The sequence below is a fragment of the Heterocephalus glaber genome, unplaced genomic scaffold (genome assembly GCF_053883595.1).
Source record: "Heterocephalus glaber isolate CG9 unplaced genomic scaffold, H.glaber_assembly_v1.0 deba00001457, whole genome shotgun sequence".
NCBI lineage: Eukaryota > Metazoa > Chordata > Mammalia > Rodentia > Bathyergidae > Heterocephalus > Heterocephalus glaber.
In genome coordinates this window covers 2,148,365-2,172,649 of record NW_028258305.1, presented here as the reverse complement: position 1 = coordinate 2,172,649, position 24,285 = coordinate 2,148,365, and the positions used below count along the sequence as shown (strand labels likewise).

Here is a 24,285-nt window from a genome sequence, read left to right as displayed (position 1 = left end):
TTTGTTAAATCTAGAGTAGGACCCAAGAATGGGCTTTCTAACAATTTCAGAGTGATACTAATTCTACTAATTTAGGAAACCATACTCTGAGAATTATTATCAAAGGACAAAGGATTATTGATCTAGAGGGAGGCTACTAAAGCCAAGTACCATGCTGTGTGATACTCTAGGAACCTAGGTTCCTTGAAATTTTCCTTTCCACCATCCCATTCCCAGAATATGGCATTAGGCCTCATAGTCCCAAGATGGCTCCTATAGTTCCTTGTTTCTATTAAGAAGAAAGGCAATAAGCCACTGGCTGTTCTTTTTAAAGATATTTCCAGAAAACCACCTGATGATTTCGGCTTATGAGATTTTGGGATAGAACTTCAACACGTAGAACCTTTTACCTGTAAGAAAGGTTGGAAATGTAGTTGTTCGGTTGTTGGTTGCTTTCTTAGCTGGTTGGTTGGTTTTAAAGCTATATACATCCTACCATGAACAACACTAGATATAAAGAATAAAGACCAACTGGCATTGGCTAGTCCAAAAACACAGCAAGTTTACTATAAGAGTAAACATTAAAGAAAAGAAAAGGTCTAGAATCACAAAGAACCTGTCTGTAGGAACACTGTAGTTGAAAGGTAGGTTGTTTGGGTTTCAAGTTATCCAAGCTGGGTTCCATTTGTGGATTCTCTTGCCTCAGCTTTCTAGAGTGCTGGGATTAGAGCATGCCCCACCACGCCTTGTTTCTTTCATCTGTCTGTCTAGCCTTTTACCATTATATCATTGTCTTAGCTTCTACAACCTTAGTGTTAATACCTGATAGATATCCAATTTCATTATTCTTCAAGAGATCAAGTTTCTTGGACATATTTCACCCTTTGGATTTCCATATAAATCTCAGAATGAACTTGTCACATTATAACACACACACACACACACACACACACACACACACACACACCCCTGAGATTTGGAATGTATTTGAACTTAATCTATAGGTCAATTTGGTAAGAGTAGTAAGTTTCACAACCAGTAGGTACAGTATAAACTGTGAAATAACTCTTAATTTCTTTTAAAAACATTTTATAGTTCTTGGTGTAGAGATGACAATCTTGATTAAATTTATTTCTAGTTGTTATCTCATATGCTATTATGTCATATATCTTGAAAACTTCAGGTTGTTTTGTTTTTTGTGTTTTTTTTAAACGGGGTCTCACTATGTTGTCCAGGTTGGCCTTGAACTTGTTATCCTCCTGCCTCAGTCTCCCTCCCGAGTACTAGGATTACAGGCATATGCCATCACATGCTACAGTTTTTGTTAATAATTACTGAAACATAATTGATCTTTCAATATTGACTTTGTATCCAGCAGCTCTTAATTCCTATTTTAATTAACTTAAATAATTTATGTAAATTTAATAGTTTCCTACTTTTTTGTATTTTTCTACACTTGATCTTAGCTAAAAGGCCATGCAGCGATTTTTTTGTATTTTTCTATGCACATATCATCTATGAAAATTTAATTTCCTCCTAATCCATATCTACTGTTTCCTCTTAACAAATCCTAAAACTCACAATACTCTGAATTTGAGCAATGTGTAGTTTTGGTTATAAATTCAATAAAGAGTTGCTAGTGGATTCAATCTCCTTTCCACACTGTAATAACCTAAAGTACTATGGCCTGACCTCCATTCCTGAAGTCTGAGACTAAAACACTCCCCTACCTCTGCGGAAGGAGGTCCCCGCTGCGCACGCGCACGAGGCCGGCAAACGAACGGCTCCGCCCCTCGTCCAGACGCAGCCAATCAGAGGGATCCTCTTGCGCGCGCGCCACCAGCCAAAATGGTAGCGGCTGTTGGCGCGGAGTCCGATTTGTAGTGTTGTTGCTTCGTTCTCCTTGCAAAATGTGAACGAAGCGGCCGGTGGTGGGGGACTCCTAGGTATGAGTCGGCGGAGAAAATATGGGGGCACCCCCAGCCCGAAGAGCACCCCGCGCAAAACGGCCGCGCCTGAGGAAGTCAGCTCGGAGGTCGAGCCGGGGAGGAGGCGGTTGAGGTCGGCCCGCCGCTCGGATCCCCGCGGGCCTGGACTGCGGTCTCCAGCAACCGCTTCGAGCAGTAAAAATCACCCGGAGGGTGAGACACGGGCAGCGCGATCTACCTGTCTTTGGCGCTGCCGCCTACAGCCCAGGCATTAGCGGGAAAGCGGGTGGGGGTGGGGTTCCCCCACTGTGCTTTTTTTCTGTGGGCCGCGCCCCTCGCGAGCCCATAAATAACTGTGCACCACTCCTCGCTTCCGTCCCAGATTAGCACTTCTGGGTTAGGTTTGGCAGCCCTCTTACCGCCACCGGGGGACATGGGTATTTTTTAACCTATTTGCGTGGGCATTTATCTCCGCGTTGCCACTCCAGTTAGCAGCAAGGAGATACAGCTGCCGGACCTGTCCTTCTCGGCTTCTTGTTCAGGGGGAATCATTCTGCTTAAACTTTTTTGCCCTAGTTTGCTTTAGGGAACCGGATTATGAAAACCCTTAGTTATGTCCTGCTAAAGAAACTAAAAGTTGCTGCGTGTAACATCCCTTAGAGTAGGATCAGTGTTTGGCGTTCCCTTTAAAAAGACTTTTTAACAAATATAATATAGTAAAAGCAAAACTCATAGAGAACCTTTCCTGGAACATGTTCTTAAAACTCGGGTAGGAAAAAGCACAAATTATAAAAATTAGAGTAATTTTTAAAAAATTAAGTTTATTGGTACATTTTAGGTATACATTCATCATAAGGGATTTGTACCCGTACGTGATATATCGTGATACTTATTTTTTCCCATTCCCTTACCCTCCCTTCAACCCCTTTTCCCACCTTATTTACAAAAGCTTTGTTTTCATTTTAGACAAAACTTACTAGGAAATGGATCGCATATGCTAATTAATGTAGGTTGGAAGCCAGGCCTGGTGGTGCACGCCTATAATCCCCAGCACTTGGGAGGCTGAGGCAGAAGGATCACCAGGAGTTCAAGGCCATCCTGGACTACATAACAAGACGTTATCTGAAAAAAAAAACAACAAAAATAAGTGTTTCTGAAATAAAAAAATAATACGTGCAGGTTGAACATACCTACTTAGTAAATAGATGACTTTCTCCATGTTATTAGTCTACATTATCAAAAAATTTTAAAGTAACTTACCTTCTGATTGTAAAAGTGACATGTTCATTACAAAAAAAAAAAGATGGAGTTAACAAAGGGCAAGTAAAAGACTTACTGGATTTTATGTTAGGAAACATTTGATTTTTTGAAATGTACCTGTAAATTACAGGTAGTTCCTCAAAATCTCTCATTGATAATGGACTGACTGAGCTTGTGCAGTATTGTACATACATACAGCTACCAAATTTTTTAAAAAGTACTTGCTATCTACAATATTAAATTTATGAAATGTTAACATGGATTTTCATGTGAAACAATTTTCAGTTGTGTTTAATGTAATTTTCTTAAGAAAATTTTATATTGTAATCTAGTCTAAGCTATATGAGTATAGTGAAGTAAATGCTTTAAAATGGAATGATTGTCATTTTAATCATATTTTACATAGAAAAGTATGAAACACCAAGGAGAATGCTGAAAATGGATTTGTTATCATGTACCTTCAGTTCTCCAAATGATCCAGATGGGCAGAATGATATCTTTTGGGACCAAAATTCTCCAATGACAAAACAGTTAGGTAATTTCTTAACATTTTTATGTGAATATCTGTTAAGTGGTTAAGATTTAAATAAAATTTCAGATAACACCAAGAACTTGTATACAGTACAGATACTGAGAATCTTTTGTGAATTTGTCTCTGTGATGTGCATGCAATGTCAGTGCAGTCATCTAAGCAGTGCTCACAATTTTTTAAAAATTGAAAGCTATTATTTAAGTTTTTTGTATAAATTTATACAAATGTCTTTGTTTCTTTAGGTAAAGGAAGAAAAAAGCAAATTTATGCCACAGATAGTGAAGTGATTTCACATATTGTTAATCGCATTGCTCCTCAGGTAAATATCTCTAGTTTTATATCTTATTTTAAAGAATGAAAAATGTACACTCCTGGTACCAAAAAAAAAAAAAAGTACAGTAAGTCCTTGTACAGTTTGTTTATATAAAGATAATAGTCTTATAATTTTCCAAAAATAAGGCAGTAAAGATTACCTTTATTTTTCCTGTTTTTGAAATGCATGTTTTTTGTTAAACAAATGAGATTAGTAATATATTCAGTGGTTCTTTGGGATTCATAGAGGATTGGTTCTAGGACTCCCACAGATAACAAAATCTGCAGTGTTCAATTCCCTTATATAAAAAGGTGTAGTGTTTGCATATAACTGATCCACATCTTCCCATATTCTCTATTTCTTTTTATGCATTGCTGGAGATCAGACTCCAGTTGTCACATGTTAGCCTACTACCCTACTGTTGAAATGCACTCACTGCACCTCACCTGTGCTTTGAATCTTATCTAGATTACTTTTATCTATACAATGTATGTAGTTGTTATACTGTATTGTTTAGGAAATAATGACAGGGAAAAAAGTCCATACATGTTCTGTACAGACACAAGTTCTTTCTGAATATTTTCAGTCTGCAGTTGGTTGAATCCATGGATGTGGATCCTGCAGGCACAGAGGGCCACCTGTATATATTTTTGTAAGACTGTATTTTAGTTATTTTAGAGTTGTGATTTTTTTATTAGTATTTGTTTGCTGTCTGTAGTTCAGTTTTTCACCATTGAAACTGTTCTTCATATTTATTGATTTAGCATCTTTTCACTTTAAAACTGAATTTAGATTTAGTCCTCATTCACCTTCTTATTGCTGTGTGACCCCAGGCAAGTCGAACTCTTAAAACCCAGTTCATTCAGCCATGAATTATTATTTGTCTTATAAGGATTGAATTAGGTAGAAATTGTAAAGTAGAACACTATAAATATAAGACTAATTTTAATGATTTTAATTATTTCCTGTAATAGAACCATCTTCAAAAGTTTTTCTGCTGTCAGTTATTGTTCTACTTGCCTAAAATAGAAATACAAGTTTAAGTCAATTGTTTGACACAAATCCAATAACATAATAGCATTTATTGTATTAACTGTCACTATTCCTAACAGAAACCCGGTACATGAAACTGTCGTGAGCTTCTTCGCTTTCTTTTCTCTCTTTTCCTTATTTAACAACATTTAAATTTATAGAACAATGTTTGCTTAATGATTTCTTTGAAGGAATGATGGTAGTTTTCCTTAACATGTCCTTGGATAGTTACTATATGTTGACCATAAACAATAGATGGCATTTGCCCAGTGTGTGGTTATGAGGAATCAACACCATCCATATGGAGGAGACAGGATATGAAATTTTTCTTAGCTGTAAAATATCCAAAATCACAACTAGCACAATCAAAACAACTCTGTTGCTACTAGTTCGACATTCCATGTTTGTAATGTCATAGAAATTCATTTATGTGTGGTTCATTAGTTAAATAGCATTTGTGCCACAATTTTACTTACTCTGTAAGTTAACAGTAAGTCTTCATTAATTGTGGGTTTCACATGAAAGAAGCATAATAAAATGTGTTTGGGCTGGCCAGCCTAAATAGTGATAAAAAGATAGTTGAGTAAATTATTGGATCCTTTACCTAAATGGGCTGGAAATAATAGCTCATATAAAGAAATGCAAGTGGTAACTTGTGTAAGAGAAAAAAATACAGTGAAAATAGGTGCTTATAAATATTACCCTTTTCAACTGAGCACTTTTAAAGCATATAAATCTTTTGATAGTCTTAAGATCGCTTTAGAAGCTTGTCATATTTTCAGAATGAAAGTATTTATATTATTTTCATGTGAGTTATCCTCAAATCATTATTTAATTTCTTTATAACATTTTAAGAGATGCCATTTTTAAAATATGCACTCCCATTTTAATTGAACAGTCATTTCACTTTTTGTAGTATTTAGTGTTTGTCCAAAGATGATGGATATCTTTTTATTATTTATTATAACTTTATACAGTATACTCTTTAGAATGAACTGAAGTAATTTATTTAGCTACCTTAGCATCTGAGAATTGTAGTTTGGAGTCAGTAAGTTATGTAATAATAAAATACATATATTGGATTCCTGATATATTAAATCTTTGAAACTTAAATGAATTGAAAAGTACTATGTAAGTGGTCAGAGTCTATAATTAAATCATTAAGAATATTACTTTCCTTTAATTCCTTGAAGATTGTTGTTGACACAGAAAGAAAATACTGAATCCAAAAGTTAAAATGATTTTCTTGAATATTTTGCAAACCTTATGTCAACTAAGTTTAAGTGGATGTTAAGAAAATTGCTTACTTCATTTTAAAGTACCAAGTTGTAGGAGTGCTTTAAATTTACTTGCATATAAATGTAAAATGGCATTTTCCTTATATCTATCATTATGCTAGATATTAAAGCATTGTAGGAAGAATCTGCTTCCAGTTCACTGTATTCTAATAATAAGATTTGTTGTTGTTGTTTTTGTCTGTGCTAGGATCAAACCCAGGGCTTTGTGCATTCTGAGCAAACACTGTACCACTGAACTAAATCCTTGGCCCCATAAGATTATTTTTTTTTACTTCATGTGACAATTATTTTCATGCATTTTAGTTACTATAAAAATGAAGTAAAAACTGGTTAATGAATTTGATTTGGTTTACAGTTAATTCATAAGGCTCATCTTCTCGCTTTTTATGTGATAAGTGACTGAAAAGCTTAATAAAAACATCCAAGTCTAAACTGACCTTTTCCTAGATTTTATCCTGGTTAATGTTTTTTATTTCTCTCTAGTTTTATTTTGTTCTTATCCCTGCCTCATTCTTAGCATTATTCCTGACCTGTCTTTAACTCAGTCCTAACATTAATTCTACCTAAGTAATCACAGTTTAAGTCTACATGAATTGTCCAACAATAAATTACATTTCTTTGGGAATAAGAAAAATTCAGTCATGTGGTACAGAAAGATATACCTCAGTATATCCCACTATTTTCAATTTTTTCTTTTCTCCCCCCTCCCCCTTTCCAAAGGATGATAAGTCAACAGCAAATTCTATGCTGGGCATTTGGATTGGTGCAACTGCTATTCCTTGTACTCCCAGTGTAGCAAAAGAAAAATCAAGAGTAAAAGTGAGCTGCACAAAGTGAGTTCAAACTTGTCACCTTTTTTGAAATTCAATGAATATTTTTAATTTTAATTATAATGTTTCTATAAATATATCAAAATAAAATTTTCTTAGCTTTGAGTTGTAAAATTTTGGAATTAAATTATTTTGTAAGTTAACATTTTGGAGTTTTAACATATTGAATTATGTTAAATAACTATATTTATAATACAATTAGATTTCTTAGAATATTTTTAATTGCTTAACAGATTAAAAACAAAAAATCGAGAAAAAGAACTTATGAAATTGGCAAAACAATTTGATAAAAATATGGAAGAGCTAGATGTGATTCAAGAACAAATCAAGAAGAATCATGATTTTATCCAGATAATTTCAGACACAGAGACTGTACATAATTGGAAAAATTGTATAGAAATGCAGTCATCATGTGATATAGTTCCTGAAATAGATAATGTTGCAATAAAGAAGCCAATGGAAGGAAACACTGAAATATCAGTGGCAAATGATCAAACCAGCAGTCAAAAGCCATTTGACCAAAATGTCGAAGCAGCCTTTAATGCAATTTTTGATGGTTCTACTCAGAAATGTAGTGGACAGCTAAGCCAAGGTCTGTCAGATGGTTTTTTGTACAACAGTAATACTACTTTTGGAAAAAAAAGTGCTTTGACAAAGGAGAATATCATTGCTAATAAAACTCTGGTCACTGAAAAACTAGCAAATAAAACCCCAGTAGCAGTTTCTCCTCAAGTAGATACTCCCACAATGACAAAATCATACGTGACTTCCAAAACTAAGGGACCGGAAGGATCTGATAAGCACATGGATGCATTTTCTACCAGTGATTTTGAGGAAGATTGGGAAAGCTTACTAGGAAATGAACTTTTTGTTATGCAAAATGTCGAAATGCTTGAACTTTTCCCTTCTAAAACTGCCCAAGTTAACAGTACATCAAGAATGAATGTAAGTCTAGATAACAGGTTAAGAGATTCAACAATACTACAAGATCTTCCTTCAAACACATATAACGGAGAACTGATAGATGCTAATAGAAAATACAGATTTTCACAAAATCCAAACAGTAAACCAAGCAAATTACCACTCACTGGAAACAAAATGAAATTTGACAGAACTTTCAATAAAATTGTTACTCAAGACAAAACTCAGGACTGTGCAGTTGAGTATAACTTGACAAAAATAAAAGAAAATGTTCACATGAACTTTACTTCTAATATAAATGCTTCTGAAAAGTCTTTTTTGAACACGAGATCCTCTAGTGAACCAAAAAATAAGCCCATTTTTAAGCATTCTTTCCAAGCATCTGTTAATACTGATTCTTTTGGTTCTGCAACTTTAGTCAATGAAACCAGTGTTCGTAACTCAAATCAAACTAATGCATCAAAGTTAGATTCTTTTTTTGATGATTGGAATGATCCGTTATTTGCTAATGAAATTATTAAAGCATGTCATAAATTAGAGACTACTTGGGAAGCAAATGATGTAGATGATGATTTGTTATATCAAGCATGTAATGATATTGAAAGACAAACCCAGCAACAAGACATAAAGGACAGCAGGAGTACTCTTGAGATCAATAATAATTCTAAACATGGAGGCCAAAACATGTCTACTGTATCTAAAAGAGGAAGTCACTTGGCACAACCAAAGCATTTGAATATGGATAGCATTTCAGTGCAGACATCTTTCTTGACAAATAACTCACAATTTGTTAAACCAGTGAAGATAGAGAAGCAGAAAATGTGTGGAAATTCTCCACGTGTTTTGGGTGCAACAACAAATTTGACTATGTACCCCAAGAACTCAAATTGTGAGATCAATAATGTGCATGTGTCTTGGAATAATTCTGATGTTCCAGTACATGTGACTAGTTCTGAATCACTTCTTTCAGGAAGTTCAAATCATACTAGCTCAGAAATTGTTACTAGGGAGAAGTCAAGTACACAGAGACTATCCTGTATGATCATAACAAATGAAACTCAAACTGACCTTAACAAAACGGATAGATCTTCAAAGTATACATTTACAAAGCCGAAAAATTCTCACATTCTTTCTCAGTTCAGTCAAAATTGTATAGCAGGACATATGACTGCTACCAAAATTACACATAGCCTAGAGGAAAAAAAACCTGTCATCTCATGGAAGACTGACCCACAGCGATCTTTGATGAAACTTTGTGAATCTTCGAAACAGTCTTCAAAAGGTATGTATAAAACTAGTTTTCTTCGATACTACTATAGATGTAGATAATTATGCTATAGTACACAGAGTAGGTGGTTTGTGTTTCAAAGGAATACATTGGATTCTTTCCCAGTACTTAACAGTGACTGACATATATAGTAGGGAGTCTAAATATTTGTTCAATAACTTATTGAAATTATGAAGAAAATCATACTTCTAAATATATTAAAGTGTTAGATTTAATATGTATATTTGCTAAATATCTCATGTTTTAACTTTCTTACTCTTAACAGAATGTTGAGGTGACCAGTAATTAAAATTTTGGAGTTTTCTAATTAAATACATTCACTATGCTAGTTGTGACAGGATTGGGATTTACTTATTTGATAGAGCCTGTCATTTTTGATTCTTCCAATTCCTGTTTTCCCCAATTCTTCATTCTGTCAATAAATTCCATTGATTGTGCCTCAGAATTTGTAACTTAAGATCATCCATCTTTCTTGTTCTTAACCACAACAACCCTCTCCAAATGTACATTCCTTCACTAGATTATTGCAATTCTTTTATGAGTACCCTTTCAATTCTAGTCTGTAAATAGTAGAATACTTTTTTTAAAATCTGATTGGCAAACATGACATTTCTGTATGTGAAACTTCAGTAATTGTCCATCATATTTCAAATGACATCCAAATTTTACACTGTGATCTACAAAGCCCTTAATTATCTCTCTTGAGTCCCCTGTCCTACTAAGCCTTGGCTGCATCAGCTTTGTTTTTTAAACAGGATGCATTCTTTCCTTGTTCAAGAATTCAGACTGCTGTTCTTTCACTAAAACTGTTTCCCAACATTGGACCCCCTACCCTCATTATTTCATTTGTGCTTTCTTATCCTTATGTCTCATTATAAGTAATAATTTCTCACAGATTTCTTTGAAGAGTCTGCAAGTAGGTCTTTCTGAAAAATTTTCTACCATTTCTAAATTGTCTTCCTTTTTATCACAAATTGTAATTAAATATTAGTGTTTCTGTTTTGCCAGCAAATACCTTACCTGCCATAGCCTTTGACACTTAGATGTTCAATAAATATTTGAATGAACATTATGCAGTATTGTATGAAAATCTTGTAATTCACTGATAGTATATTTTTTATAAGAGTATATCTGGCTTAATTTTGGTTCTTAATGCGCAGTGCTTGCTAGTCTCTAGTCTCATGTCTTTCCAAGTGCTGTTTTCTTTACCAAAAACAAAGCCCTCAGTCCACACATGAGGCCAGTTTCCATTTGTCCTTTAAAACACAGTGTGTTTCTACCTACTCACAATGATTTAGATTTCCTTTCTCCAAGATGGTGACGTCTGTTACAGTATTTAGTATGCTGGCTTGTAATTAGAGATTTTTCTTAGTCTCTATCACTTGAAACTAACTTTAGGACTTTTTAAAATCTATTACATAGATCAGTGCTAATATGGTGAATTTTTAGGTGGTCTGTATGTGTTCTGTGATACTGGAGATTGAACTCAGGGCTTTATTGCACTGCATCCCCAACCCGTTTTTTTTTTAATCTTTTTTGAGACAGGATCTTGCAGTCACGAAAGTGGCCCGGGATTAGCTTGAATTTACGGTCTTCCTGCCTCAACTTCCCATAGTGCTGGGATTACAAATATGTGCTACCATGCCCACCTGGTTTCTTTTAACATTAGTTTATGTTCTGTCATTAGGTTCTGAGTGATACTTTTGTTGGCCGTTTCTGCTACAACTTTCCTATTTAAATGACTCCCCATTTCTTTTAAACTTAACAGTGATAGGCTGCTTACTTAAAAAGAGAAATAAGACAAAGAATAATTGATTTAACAAATTAAATCTTCAATTTCCCATTTTCTGCCATTTTATCAGAGCAAACCACTAGTTTGCTATATACATCATGGAGTATTTTCTGTGGCTATTAAAAAAGTGTGTTGTTTAAGTGCTTTAAGTGCTTTTCACTTTTGTTTCAGCTGAGTTCTGCTGTATTTAAATATTATTGTAGGTTTTTTTTCCCTTGCATTGTTCTTCTTTGAACGGTTTTAATTTCTGTATATGTGTGTGTTTGATAATAAAGTTTGTTTGTTTTTTTCCCCCATTAACTTTATTGGTACATTTTAGGTATAAAATACAATTACATTCATCATTGGGATCTTGTACCATTACATGAGTCTCTTGGTTCTTATCTTTTTTCCCCTTCCCTTGCCCTCCCTTCACCCCCTCCACCCTTCCCTATTTGCAAAGACCTTGTTTCCATTTTTTTTCCTCTTCTCATATTTTTTCCTTTCCCTTTTTTCCCTTCTGCTACCCCTCCAGATTCTCCTGCTCTTTTAGACCTTTTCTTCCTGTAACACAATATCAGTTATACATTTTTCAAATTACAATATTAAGATCTAGGAGACATTACCACAGATTTTACAGAATTTAAAAGGATATAGAAAGCATATTACAAAAATCTTTTTTGAAATAAATTTGACAATTTCTAAGAAGTAATTTAGAAGACAAATTAATGAAACTAACTCTGGAGGAAATGTAAAATTTGAATAGCACCTATTAAAGTATATTCCTAGCTTGAAAACCTACCTATATGACAACAGCAGGCTCATAAACATTTTAACTGATAAATTATATCAAACATTTAAAGCAGAAAAAAGAAGGAACGCTTCTCCCCTCATTTTAGGAAATCAACATTGTGATACTCCTAAAACTGGATAAAGATAATAGAAGAAAAAAGTATGAACATAGATAGAAATTTGTTGAACAAAACCAACTCTTAGAAGTCAGATCTGGCAGTATGTAGAAAGTGGTTTTATTATAGGGATGGCAGTGTTGGTTCAGCATTGGAAAATCCACCCCCAAAAGTCATCATTTTAACATAGGAAAGGAGAAAGCCCATATGATCCTGTCACTAGTTGGAGAAAGAGTATTGGACTAAATTCTACAGCTGTTCATGGTGAAAGCTATCAGGAGACTAGAAGTAGAACAGAACCTTCTCAACAGATCAAAGACATGTACTCCATACTTCCAACAAAAATTCCTTCTATGAATGGAGACAATACAATGCTTTCTCCCTAAAGTGGGGAACGAGGGCAAATATGCCTACTCTTCATCTGTCCATTAAACTTTAAAACATAGGTCTAAACCAAAATAGTCTGGCAATAAAATGACACAACTAGGATAGGATTGGCATGGCAGAAGCAAAATCTTTGTATGTAGATGAAATGATCATCTACAGAGAAAATACTAAGAAATCTCTAGGAGCCCCTAGAACTTGTACTTGAATTTAGCAGGATTGGAAAACACTATGTATAAAAATTCACGTCTTTGTATACTTGCTATAAATGAAGAACTGGATATTGAAATTTAAAAGCTATGTAGGAGTACAAAGGACCCAGAAAAGTGAAAAACAAAAACAGTGTTGGAAGACGTTTAGCACCCAATTTTAAGACTTCTTCTAAAGCTACAATAATCAAGGCAGTGGTGGTGTAAGGAAAGACATATAGATCATTGGAATAAAATGAAGAATCTAGAAATAGAACCACACATATATGGTCCACTGAGTTTTGAAAGATTATTTAACATTAGCATTTTATGGAATATAAACTCGATTCAAGAGCCAAGAAGGAGATAGTGTCTTCAGCAAACGGCACTAGAACACCTGGTATCCATATATAAAAAATTAACCTCAACCCTTTATTTCCATACATGAAAATAACTCGAAGGGAGCTATGAACCTAACTAAGAAAGCCTAAAAGTATAAAACTTTAAGAAGAAATTGTAAGGGAAAATGTTTATGAATTCAGAGTAGGCAAGAACTACCTAGGATACAAAAAACATGATGTATAAAAGAAAAAAAATTGAAAAATGAGATTCCATCAAAATTTAGAACTTTAAGTGACATCATTAAAATGAAAAGTAGTCCTTAAACAGACCAAGTTTACAATGCATATAACTTATGAGCAGAATATATAAAGAATTCTTAGAGCTCATTCATAGACAACCCAATTAAAAAGTAGACATAAGAAGATGATAAATAGCCAGTATAGCACAAGGAATGGTGTGCAACTCTAGCATCAGAAAAATACTAATCAGTACAATAATAAGATTGAATTATACCCTCATTAGGGAGATGAAGTCGAAAGTTTTCAAAGCCTTGTCATGACTTTTTCTTTTTGTTGGATTCTCCCCCTTTGCGTTTAATTTGTCATGCCCAATGGATTCATTCTGTTGGGTTTCCTGGGGTTGTGATCCTCATTGTCTTTTCCTAGGGTATTGTCTAAAAGTTTTTGGAGTGCTGGTTTGGTATTCATGAAGTTCCTGAGGTGCTCTTTATCATGAAAATATCTTATTTCTCCATCAGTTTTGAAAGATAGCTTTGCAGGGTATATCAATCTGGGTTGGAGGCTGTTTTCCTTTAGGGCTTGAAATACATCACTCCAAGCTCTTCTTGCCTTAAGGGTTTGCATTGAGAAGTCTGCTGTGATTCTGATGGGCTTTCCTTTGTATGTGATTTGTTTCTTTTCTCTCACTGCTTGTAGAATTTTGTTCTTCTGTTGGATTTCTGGAATCCTAACTATTATATGCCTATGTGTAGATTTTTTTTGATTAAGGTTAGTTGGAGTCCTATATGCCTCACTCATCTGTATGTCAAGTTCTTTTTCCCTGCTTGGGAAGTTTTTTGCCATCACTTCTGTGAACAGTTTTCTTATGTCATCTGCACTTTCTCCTCTTTCTTCACTGACTCCAATCAGTCTCATGTTATTCTTCTTTGCATCGTCTAGCAACTGCTGGATTGATTTTTCATGTTCCCTTACAATTTTAAAGCAATTTTTCTTTTCCTGGTCACTAATTGCAATCTTATCTTCTATATCTGAAATTCTATCCTCATACTGGTTCATTCTGGTGTGTAGACTTTCGATGGAGTTTTTAATCTCTTGGAGATCTGTTTGTATCTGTTTTATGGATTCCATTTGTTTCCTATGTTGGGATTCCATCATGTTCCTCAGATCCTCTATTTTTTCATCTGTGTCCTGTCTAGATTTATTAAACATGTCTTGTACCATGAGCAAAATCTTTTCTGTTATCTAATTATTTCGGATTTCATTTTTCCCAGATCCTCTTTTGTTGCCAGTTCAGAGAGTCCAGGTGGTTGTGTATCAGATTGTTCCATCTCGTTTCCCTTTGGGAAACTGTAGGTGATCTGGAAGTCTGCTTTTGAGGCTTTTTTATGTGTCTTCTCATTTCCATGGTGGGGGGGGTGCTTCTGGCACCCCCACGGCTCACCTTCTCTGCCCTAGGAGCTTGGGATGGCAGTGGGGGAGCTTCCTTCTGGGTGCTGGGACCGGCTGAGCTTCACTGCCCTAGGAGCCTGGGATGGAGGCAGGGAGCTTCCTTCTGGGTGCTGGGACCTGCTGAGCTTCACTGCCCTAGGAGCCTGGGATGGAGGTGGGTAGCTTCTTTCCGGGTGCTGGGACTGGCTCTCCTTCTTGGCCCCAGGAGCCTGGGATGGCAGCAAGGGAGCTTCCTTCTGGGTGCTGGGACCAGCTGAGCTTCTCTGCCCTAGGAGCCTGGCATGGAGGTGGGGAGCTTCCTTCCAGGTGCTGGGACCAGCTGAGCTTCACTGCCCTAGGAGCCTGAGATGGAGGCGGGGGAGCTTCCTTCTGGGTGCTGGGACCAGCTGAGCTTCACTACCCTAGGAGCCTGGGATTGAGGCTGGGAGCTTCCTTCTGGGTGCTGGGACCCGCTGAGCTTCTCTGCCCTGGGAGCCTGGGATCAATAAAGTTATTTTTAAATTTTAAAAAAAAAATGTGTTTGGAGCCAGATGTGGTGGCGCATGCCTATGATCCTAGCACTCAGGAGACTGCTGAGGCAGGAGGATCATCGCGAGTTCGAGGCCACCCTGGGCCACATAGTGGCCTCAAAAAATCCTCCAAAAATGTGTTTGTATGTGTTTACATATATATATACACACATATATTATATACATCTGCATGTATTTGTGTATAATACCTGTACCTTTTTTTAAATAGAAGGAATAATATACTATATGCCCATTATTTACCAGCCTCATTTAGTCTTTATTCAGTATAGCTATTTTTTCTAGTTAATAAATATAATTTTATTTCAGTTTTTCTCATGAATAGGCAGCAATCAGCAATGTTATTTATATGGATGTACTGTAATTTTTTTTCTGTTGGAAATTTAGGTTAGTTACAGTATATTTTTTGCGTAATTACAAACTATAGTGAGTATCCTTTTACATAAATTTCTCCATGCTTCTGTGTTTATATCTGTTAATTCCTAGAAAACTATCATAAAGAATATTTTTGTTTTTAATGGATATTGCCAAGTTTCCCTACAAAAAAGTTAACACCCGTCCATGTCCATGTACTTAAGCTGGGCATGGTGGTGCATGCCTGTAATTCCAGCACTACAGAGGTAGAGGCAGGAAGATTGCTAGGAGTTCGCGGCCTACCGGAACTGCATAGCAAGACCTTATATCTAAAACAAAGCAAAACAAATTTATGTACTTAAAAACACTGACAATGAGTGTTTCTTCATATCATACCCCAAACTAGATGCTTTGAAGCTTTCAAAATTGTCAACCTATAATTTTAAATATTTAAATTTACATTGAAGTGAACATATTGTAACTAACTCAATCATGTTTCTAATATGAATTTATTTACTTGCAGTTAAAATACCATTAAAGGCTAATATCTCTGGAGTATTGCAGCTTTCCCAAAACTCATGTCATTTTATCTGCATTTTTAAATAGATGGATAATCTGCTTTTTAGCTTACCTTATCAGTTTTTCTGTAAGCTTATTGTTAGTACTTCATCTCTTAATATTAACTGTGTCAATATTTTGTATGTTTCTACCTACTTTTACTTTGATGTGTAGCAAGCTGTTCTCCAGAGAATACCTTTGATTCAAAACCCACTTATTAAGAGCATGCTGTGGCTTGTCCAAACTCAGTGTATAACTTGTTTTTGTACAAAGACCCCACACTAAAAGTAGTTTTTACATTTTAAGTGGTTGAAAAAAAAAATCAAAAGAAAAAATATGACATTTAAAATTGTAGCAAATTCAGATTTTATTGTCCATAAACAAGGTTCTATTTGAATACACCATACCATTTGTTTACATATTGTTAATGATTGTTTTTATGCTAGAATGATATAGTTGAACAGTTGTAATCAAAGAACATATGGTTTTCAAAAGTTAACACATTTACTTTCTGTCCCTTTAGAGAAGCAAAATTTCCTGATCTCTGTCTTACTTTGTTTCTGGGACACAGTATCTGACAGCAATAAATGAAAGAAGGAAAGGTTTATTTTGGCTCACAGTTTATAGACATTTCAGTCCTTAGACACCTGGCTCCAAGACAAGGGGCATGGCAGAGGAGAGGCAGACTGGAAGCACAGAGAGGAGGAGCCAGAAGGGATAAACCCTTCCAGGGCATGCTCCTGCCTCTTCCAACCAGACCCTAACTCCTAACAGCAAGTCAGCTATAAGCCCCCAGTAACCTAATCATCTTTCAAAAGCCCCATCTATGAGCACACAAAGCTTTGGGGGCACATCTAGATACAAACCATAGCAACCCCTGTGCTTTAAAATCAAAATTAAGAACAGCTACTTTTACTTAGTGTCTTGTAATAGTTTGATTTTATTACAGATTGAATTAAGGGAGCTGTCCCTAAATCACATTTTCCTGGTATTATTTTATTTCTTTATAAATTACTTTTCATAATATCAAGCCAACTGCAAGACCAATTTTAGGAAATTATATTCTTTTCTACCATTATTAACTTGTTTTTCCTTCCAATCTTATAAGTTGAATGTAAACTATTCTGAAGTTTTTATTTCTTAGCTTTGAGACTACACTAGATAATTAGTTGAGTTAATTATAATTTTTTTAGTGTCTAAAATAAAACGCTTAGGAATTAAGACATCAAAATTATCTGGGGAGTTTATTTGAAATACATGTTTCTTAACTGATTATCCTCCCTCATTTCTGATTGATTTGGAAGGGACAACAGACAATATGTTTTGGAAAATTCCTCCATTAGTTAACAAGAGAAGTGTCTTATAATAAATTCTCTTATTCTAATACCAATATATAATACTTCACATCTGACAATAGTACAGATTCTTCTCTAAAGAGTGACTTTTATAGCATAAAGTTTTACCAATAAAATTTCACTTAAATATATATTAGGGTCAATATCTTAAATTTAAAATATTTAAAGTGAGAAAATAGTTCTAAAATACTTTTAACTAAGATTAATAAACTATTTAAAAGTTTTTACAAATGCACTCTCCAAATTAATCTCTTAACAGTGTGTCACACAGGTGGCCAGTTTGATGGGAGAGATTTAACTATCACCCCAAAATATTTTTCTCAGTACCTGAAATAAAAACACTGAAATAAAAGCTCTATAGAGAAAAAAGTAGTTGTAAATATTAATAGAGCATATGTAAAATGAATTAGTTGACATAATAATATCCTTGTTTTTTTTCTAGTTTTTGAGACAAAGCCTTGCTGTGTATAGTTTTTCAGGCCTGGAACTTACTAAGTAGCCCAAGATGGCCTTGAACTCACAATGATCCTCTTACCTCAGCTTCCTAAGTGCTGGGATTACAGGTGGTGCACACCATACCCAAACCCAATTTAATAATGAATTTACTACTTTTCTATTGAAGTTTATATAACATTTTAAATCCCTGATTTTAAGATATGTACATTCATATATACATTAGATATCATTGTCCACAATTCTTTGGGGAGCAATCAAAACATCATAGTTCTTGAGCAAATTGAATTTATCTAACTGAAAAGGATGCATCCAATAGGGACACATCAATCAGTGCTTAGTTCTGACCTGGGACAGCATTATATGTATTAAATTCTTTTATTGGTACATTGTAGATATACAACACAATTACAGTTCTCATTGGGAATTGTACCTTTACATAATGCATCTTGGTTCTTATTTTTTCCCCATTCCTAGCCCTCCCTTCACGCCCTCCACCTTCCCTATTTACAAAGACTTTATTTCCATTTTTTCCATTTCTCATCATTTTTTCCTTTCCCTTCTTTCCTTTCCCCTGCCCCTCCCACTACCCCTACCCCTTTGGACCTTTTCTATTTTATATTATCGATTATTCATTCTAATAATTGGTGCTTTTTAGGTATACAATATAATAACATTGATCATTGGAAATTTGCACCTGTACATAGTCTCTCTTGGTTCTTATTTTTCACACTTGCCCAGCCCTCCCTTCAACCTCTCCATTCCTCCCTATTTACAAAGATTTTGTTCCTATTTTTCCATTTTCTCATATTAATCCCATTCCTTTCTATCCTTTCCTCTAGCCCTCCCACTTCCTTCCCCTTTGCCCCTTTTCTTCCTATTTCACATTACCTATTATACATTTAGTCTTTATTTACACTTTCAGTTTCTCACACCAGAGAAACTATTTGGTATTTACACATGTGTGTCCTATTTATTTCACTTAAGAGTATTGCCTCAGTGTGCATCCACTTAGCTATAAATGTCTCTAATTTCTCATTTTTTATGGCTGAGTAGTACTCCATTTTTTAAAAATCCACATTTTCTTTATCCAGTCTCCAGTTGATGGGCATTTGGGCTGTTTCCAGGTTTTAGCTATTACAAACTGTGCTGCTATGAACATGGGTGCACATATATCACTGTGGTATGATTCTTTTAATTCTTTGGGGAAGATCCCCAGCAGTGGAATAGCAGGGTCAAATGGGACTTCCAGTCCTAGTTCTTTGAGGTATCTCCATACTGATTTCCACAGTGCTTGCACCAGTCTACCCTCCCACCAGCAGTGGAGCAGGGTTCCTCTTTCCCCACAGCCCCGCCAGCATTTGTTATTGGTTGATTTCATGATAACAGCCATTCTTTCTGGAGTGAAGTGGAATCTCAGTGTTCTTTTCATTTGCATCTCTCGAATGACCAGTGATGTTGAATATTTTTTCATGTATTTATTTGCTATTTCTACTTCTTTGTCTGAGAAATGTCTGTTCATTTCAGATGCCCAGTTTTGGATTGGGTCTTTAAATTTGGGAGGTCTGATCTTTTTAAGTTCTTTATAGATTGGAGATAGTAGACCTTTGTCTGAGGAAGAGCAGGTGAAGATTTTTTCCCACATTGTGGGTTGTCTCTTCACACTACTGGTGGTTTCTCTTGCCCTGCAGAAGCTTTTTAATAAGAAGAGATCCCACTTGTTGATTGTGCTAGTACACGGGCAACTGAGGTTTTGTTCATAAAATCTTTTCCTACACCGATGTCTTCAAGGGTTCTACCTAACCTCTATTCCAACTGGTTCAGAGTTTCTATTTTAATATTTAGATCTTTAATCCATTTTGATTTTAGTTTAGTGCATGGGGAGAGATATAGGTCTAGTTTTAATCTTTGGCAAGTTGAAGCCCAATTTTTCCAGCACCATTTATTAAAGAGTCTATCTTTCCTCCAGTGAGGATGTTTGGCTCCTTTGTCGAAGATGAGATGGCTGAGTGTGTCTGGCATTGTTTCTGCATCTTCTAATCTGTTCCACTGGTCCTCAAGTCTGTTTCTTTGCCAGTACCATGCTGTTTTTATCACAGTAGCTTTGTAGTAGAGTTGCATGTTGGGGATTATGATACCCCCTGCCATGTCTCTGTTGCCTAGAATTGCTTTTGCTATTCTAGGTCTCTTCTTGCTCCAAATGAATTTATGGATTGTTTTCTTGAGGTCTATGAAGTATGCTGCTGGGATCTCAATTGGAATTGCATTAAATCTATATAGCAGTTTTGGAAGTATGGCCATTTTCACTGTATTAATCCTTCCTACCCAGGAGCAGGGGATGTCTGTCCATTTTCTGATATCATCTTCAATCTCTCTTTTCAGAGTGCCATAGTTTTCAGAGAAGAGGTCTTTGATTTCTTTCATTAGGATGATTCCTAGGTATTTCAGTTTTTTGGATGCTATTGTGAAAGGAATTATTTGCCCTATTTCTCTCTCAGTGAGTCTGTCATTCGTGTAGAGGAAAGTTATTGATTTTTGTGTGTTGACCTTGTAACCAGCTACTTGACTGAATTTGATTATTAAGTCTAGAAGACTTTTGGTGGAGTTCTTGGGGTCTTCTGTATAGAGTATCATGTCATCCGCACATAATGACAGTTTGACTTCTTCATTACCTATCTTTATTTCTTTCTCTTGTCTAATTGCTGTGGCTAATGTTTCCAGAACTATATTGAACAAGAGTGGTGATAGTGGACATCCTTGGCTTTTTCCTGATTTGAGTGTAAAGGATTTCAGTTTTTGACCATTTAGTATGATATTGGCTGTTGGTTTTTCATAGATGGCTTCTATCAGTTTTAGGTAGAGACCATCTATTCCAATTTTGTGTAGGGTTTTTAACATAAATGCATGTTGGATTTTGTCAAATGCTTTTTCTGCATCTGTGGAGATACTCATGTGGTTTTTGTCCTTGGCTCTATTGATATAGTGTATTACATTGATTGATTTTCATATATTGAACCATCCTGCATCCCTGGGTTGAATCCCTCTTGATCAGGGTGTATGATCTTCTTGATGATCTTCTGCATTCTGTTTGCCAGGATCTTATTAAGGATTTTTGCATCTATGTTCATTAGTGAGATTGGCCTATAGTTCTCTTTTTCAGTTGGGTCTTTCTCTGCTTTGGGGATCAAGGTGATGCTTGCTTCCAGGAATGAATTGGGGAGTATTGCTTCCCTTTCAATTTCATTGAAGAGTTTAAACAGTAGTGGCAGCAGTTCCTCTCTAAATGTCTTGTAGAATTCAGCAGTGAAGCCATCAGGGCCCGGGCTTTTCTTAGTTGGTAAGTTTTTAATTACATTTTCAATTTCATTGGTTGGTATTGGGTTGTTCAGAATTTTTAGGTCTTCTTCGTTCAACTTTGGTAATTCATATGTATCTAGGAATCTGTCCATTTCTTCTGTGTTGTCCATCTTATTGGCGTATAGGTTCTGGAAGTAGGTATTGATGATCCTCTGGATTTCTGCTGGGTCTGTTGTAATTTCACTCTTTTCATTCCTACTTGCATGGATTTGGGCCTTTCCTTTTTCTGACAAGGTTGGCTAAAGGTTTGTCAATTTTGTTGATTCTTTCAAAGAACGAACTCTTGGCTTCATTGATTTTTTTGTATCGTTCTCTTAGTCTCCATTGCATTGATTTCTCTTCTGATCTTTATAATTTCCTCCCTTGTATGAGCTTTGGGTTTGTCCTGTTCTTCTTTTTCTAGAAGCTTGAGGTTCAGCATCAGGTTGTTTCATTGGGCTCCTTCTGTTTTCCTAATATGCGCGTATTCACTGCTATGAGTTTCCCTTGTAAGACTGCTTTCATTGTGTCCCATAGATTGTGATATGTTGTATTGTCATTGTCATTTAATTGAAGGAACTGTCTGATTTCTTCTTTAATTTCCTCTGTGACCCATTGGTTATTCAGAAGTGTGTTGTTCAATTTGCACGTGTTTATGAAATTTTTTGAGTTTCTTTTGCTATGGATCTCCAATTTCATCGCACTATGGTCTGATAATATACAGGGGATATATATTTGCACTTACTTAAACATGTTTTATGTGTGACTATCTGGTCTATTTTTGAGAATGACCCATGAGCAGCTGAGAAGAATGTGTATTCTGATTTTGTGGGGTGGAAGACTCTGTAAACATCTGTTAAATTCATTTGTTCAAGAGTTTGATTGAGTTCTAGTATTTCATTACTTATTTTTTGTCTAGTTGATCTATCTATTTGTGACAGTGGGTTGTTGAGGTCCCCCACTACAATTGTATTAGTGCATATATGACTTTTCATGTCCGTTAGTATTTCTTTTTTATAGTTGGGTGCACTAGTGTTTGGTGCGCAGATATTTATGATTGTCATGTCTTCCTCTTGGATTCTTCCCTTTACAAGGATGTAGTGTTGTTCTTTGTCTCTCTTAATCATTGTTGGTTTGAAATCTACTTGATCTGCAAAGAAGATATCTACTCCTGCTTTTTTTCGGGTTCCTGTCACATGGAGTATTGTTTTCCACCCTTTAACTTTCAGGCTATGAGTTTCGTTTTGAATGAAGTGTGTTTCTTGTATGCAGCATATTGTTGGATTTTGCTTCTTGACCCATTCTGCCAGTCTGTTTCTTTTGATTGGTGAATTGAGACCATTAATGTTAATGGTTATAACTGAAACGTATTGACTTGTCATTGCCATGACTTTTTCTTTTCGTTGGGTTGTCCCCCTTTACATTTAATTTCTTGCCATGCCAGATGGGTTCATTCTGCTTTGCTTCCTGGGTTTGTGATCCTCAATTTCTGTTCCTAGGATATTGTGTAAAATTCTTTGGAGTGCTGGTTTGGTATTCACAAAGCTTCTAAGGTGCTCTTGGTCATGAAAGTATCTTATTTCTCCATCCATTTTGAAAGATAGTTTTGCAGGGTACATCAATCTGGGTTGGAGGCTGTTTTCTTTTAGGGCTTGGAATATGTCACTCCAAGCTCTTCTTGCCTTGATGGTTTGTGTTGAGAAGTCTGCTGGTATTCTGATGGGCTTTCCTTTGTATGTGATTTGTTTCTTTTCTCTGACTGCTTGGAGAACTTTGTTCTTCTGTTGTGTTTCAGGAATCCTAACAATTATATGTTTATGTGAGATTTTTTTTGATCAAGGCTATTTGGAGTCCTATATGCCTCCCTTATCTGTATGTCAAGCTCTTTTCCCCTGCTTGGGAAGTTTTCTGCCATTATTTCTGTGGAGAGATTTTTTTATGTCATCTCCATTCTCTCCTGTTTCTTCATTGAGCCCAATCAGTCTTCTATTATTCTTCTTTGCATCATCTAGCAGGTGCTGGATTGATTCCTCATGTTCCCTTATAATTTTGAAGCAATTTTTCTTTTCCTGGTCACTAATTGCAATCTTATCTTCTATATCTGAAATTCTGTCCCCACATTGGCTCATTCTGCTGTGTAGACTTTCAATGGAGTTTTTCATGTCCTGGAAATCTATTTGCATCTGTTTTATGGATTCCTTTTGTTTCTTATGTTGGGATTCCATCATGTTCCTGAGCTCCTTTCTAGATTTATTAATCATGACTTGTACTAGGGGCACAATTTCTCCTGTTATCTGAGCAATTATTTCTGATTTCATTTTTTCCAGATCCCCTTTTGTTGCCAGTTCAGTGGGTCCAGGTGGTTGAGTATCAATGTGTTCCATCTCATTTCCCTTTGGGGTTGCTGTAGGTGATATGGATATCTGGTTTTGAGACTTACTTACATGTTTTCTCATTTCGACTGGGGTGGGGGCTTAGCGCCTGCACGGATTACCTCCTCTGAGCTGGGTGAGATGGGGCAGGGGCCAGGAGCACCGATAGGGATGGTGATCCAAAAGCCCTTTCTTTTAGGCTGGGAGCAGCCGGAGCGATGGTGGCTGGGAATCCCCTTCCTCTGGACCAGGAGCAGTGGGATGGCAGCTCAGAAGCCCCTCCCTCTGGGCCAGGAGCAGTGGGACAGAAGGTGGCCCAAAAGCCCTTTCCTCTCGGCTGGGAGCAGCAGGAGGGATGGTGACCGGGAAGTCCCTTCCACTGGGCCAGGAACAACGGGACTCAGTACCTTGGTCTGTTGGTCTGGTGTCCTCTCTGTCTTTGTAGTGTGGAATCAGGTGGCTGGCTGCCTGTCTGCAGTGGCGTGATTCGGTGTCTTCCGTGTGACTCAGGACCTCGGTAGGGCATGCACAGACCTGCCTGTCTGCAGCAGGCTGATTCGGCGTGTGTTCCATGCGACTGGGGACCTCGGTAGGGTGTGGGCAGACCTGCCTGTGAGGAGAGCATTATATGTATATATTTGGAACCATATTTAGTCTATATGCTATAA

The 24,285-nt window shown here is 36.1% G+C and overlaps 1 protein-coding gene across 6 annotated transcripts in view; it reads left to right on the top strand.

The window, feature by feature from the left end:
• The first annotated feature begins 1,802 nt into the window (after positions 1-1,802).
• The window catches only part of Etaa1 (ETAA1 activator of ATR kinase), a 40,085-nt gene continuing 17,602 nt past the window's right edge, over positions 1,803-24,285 (top strand). For 2 of the 6 annotated variants that reach the window (XM_087216278.1, XM_087216277.1), the window contains exons 1-5: positions 1,803-2,120; positions 3,574-3,702; positions 3,942-4,018; positions 7,063-7,175; positions 7,406-9,375. In XM_087216278.1, the coding sequence (XP_087072404.1) occupies positions 1,928-2,120; positions 3,574-3,702; positions 3,942-4,018; positions 7,063-7,175; positions 7,406-9,375 (2,482 nt within the window). In that variant the 5' untranslated portion in view covers positions 1,803-1,927. The other 4 variants (XM_087216276.1, XM_087216275.1, XM_087216279.1 and 1 more) reach the window with 4 other exon arrangements.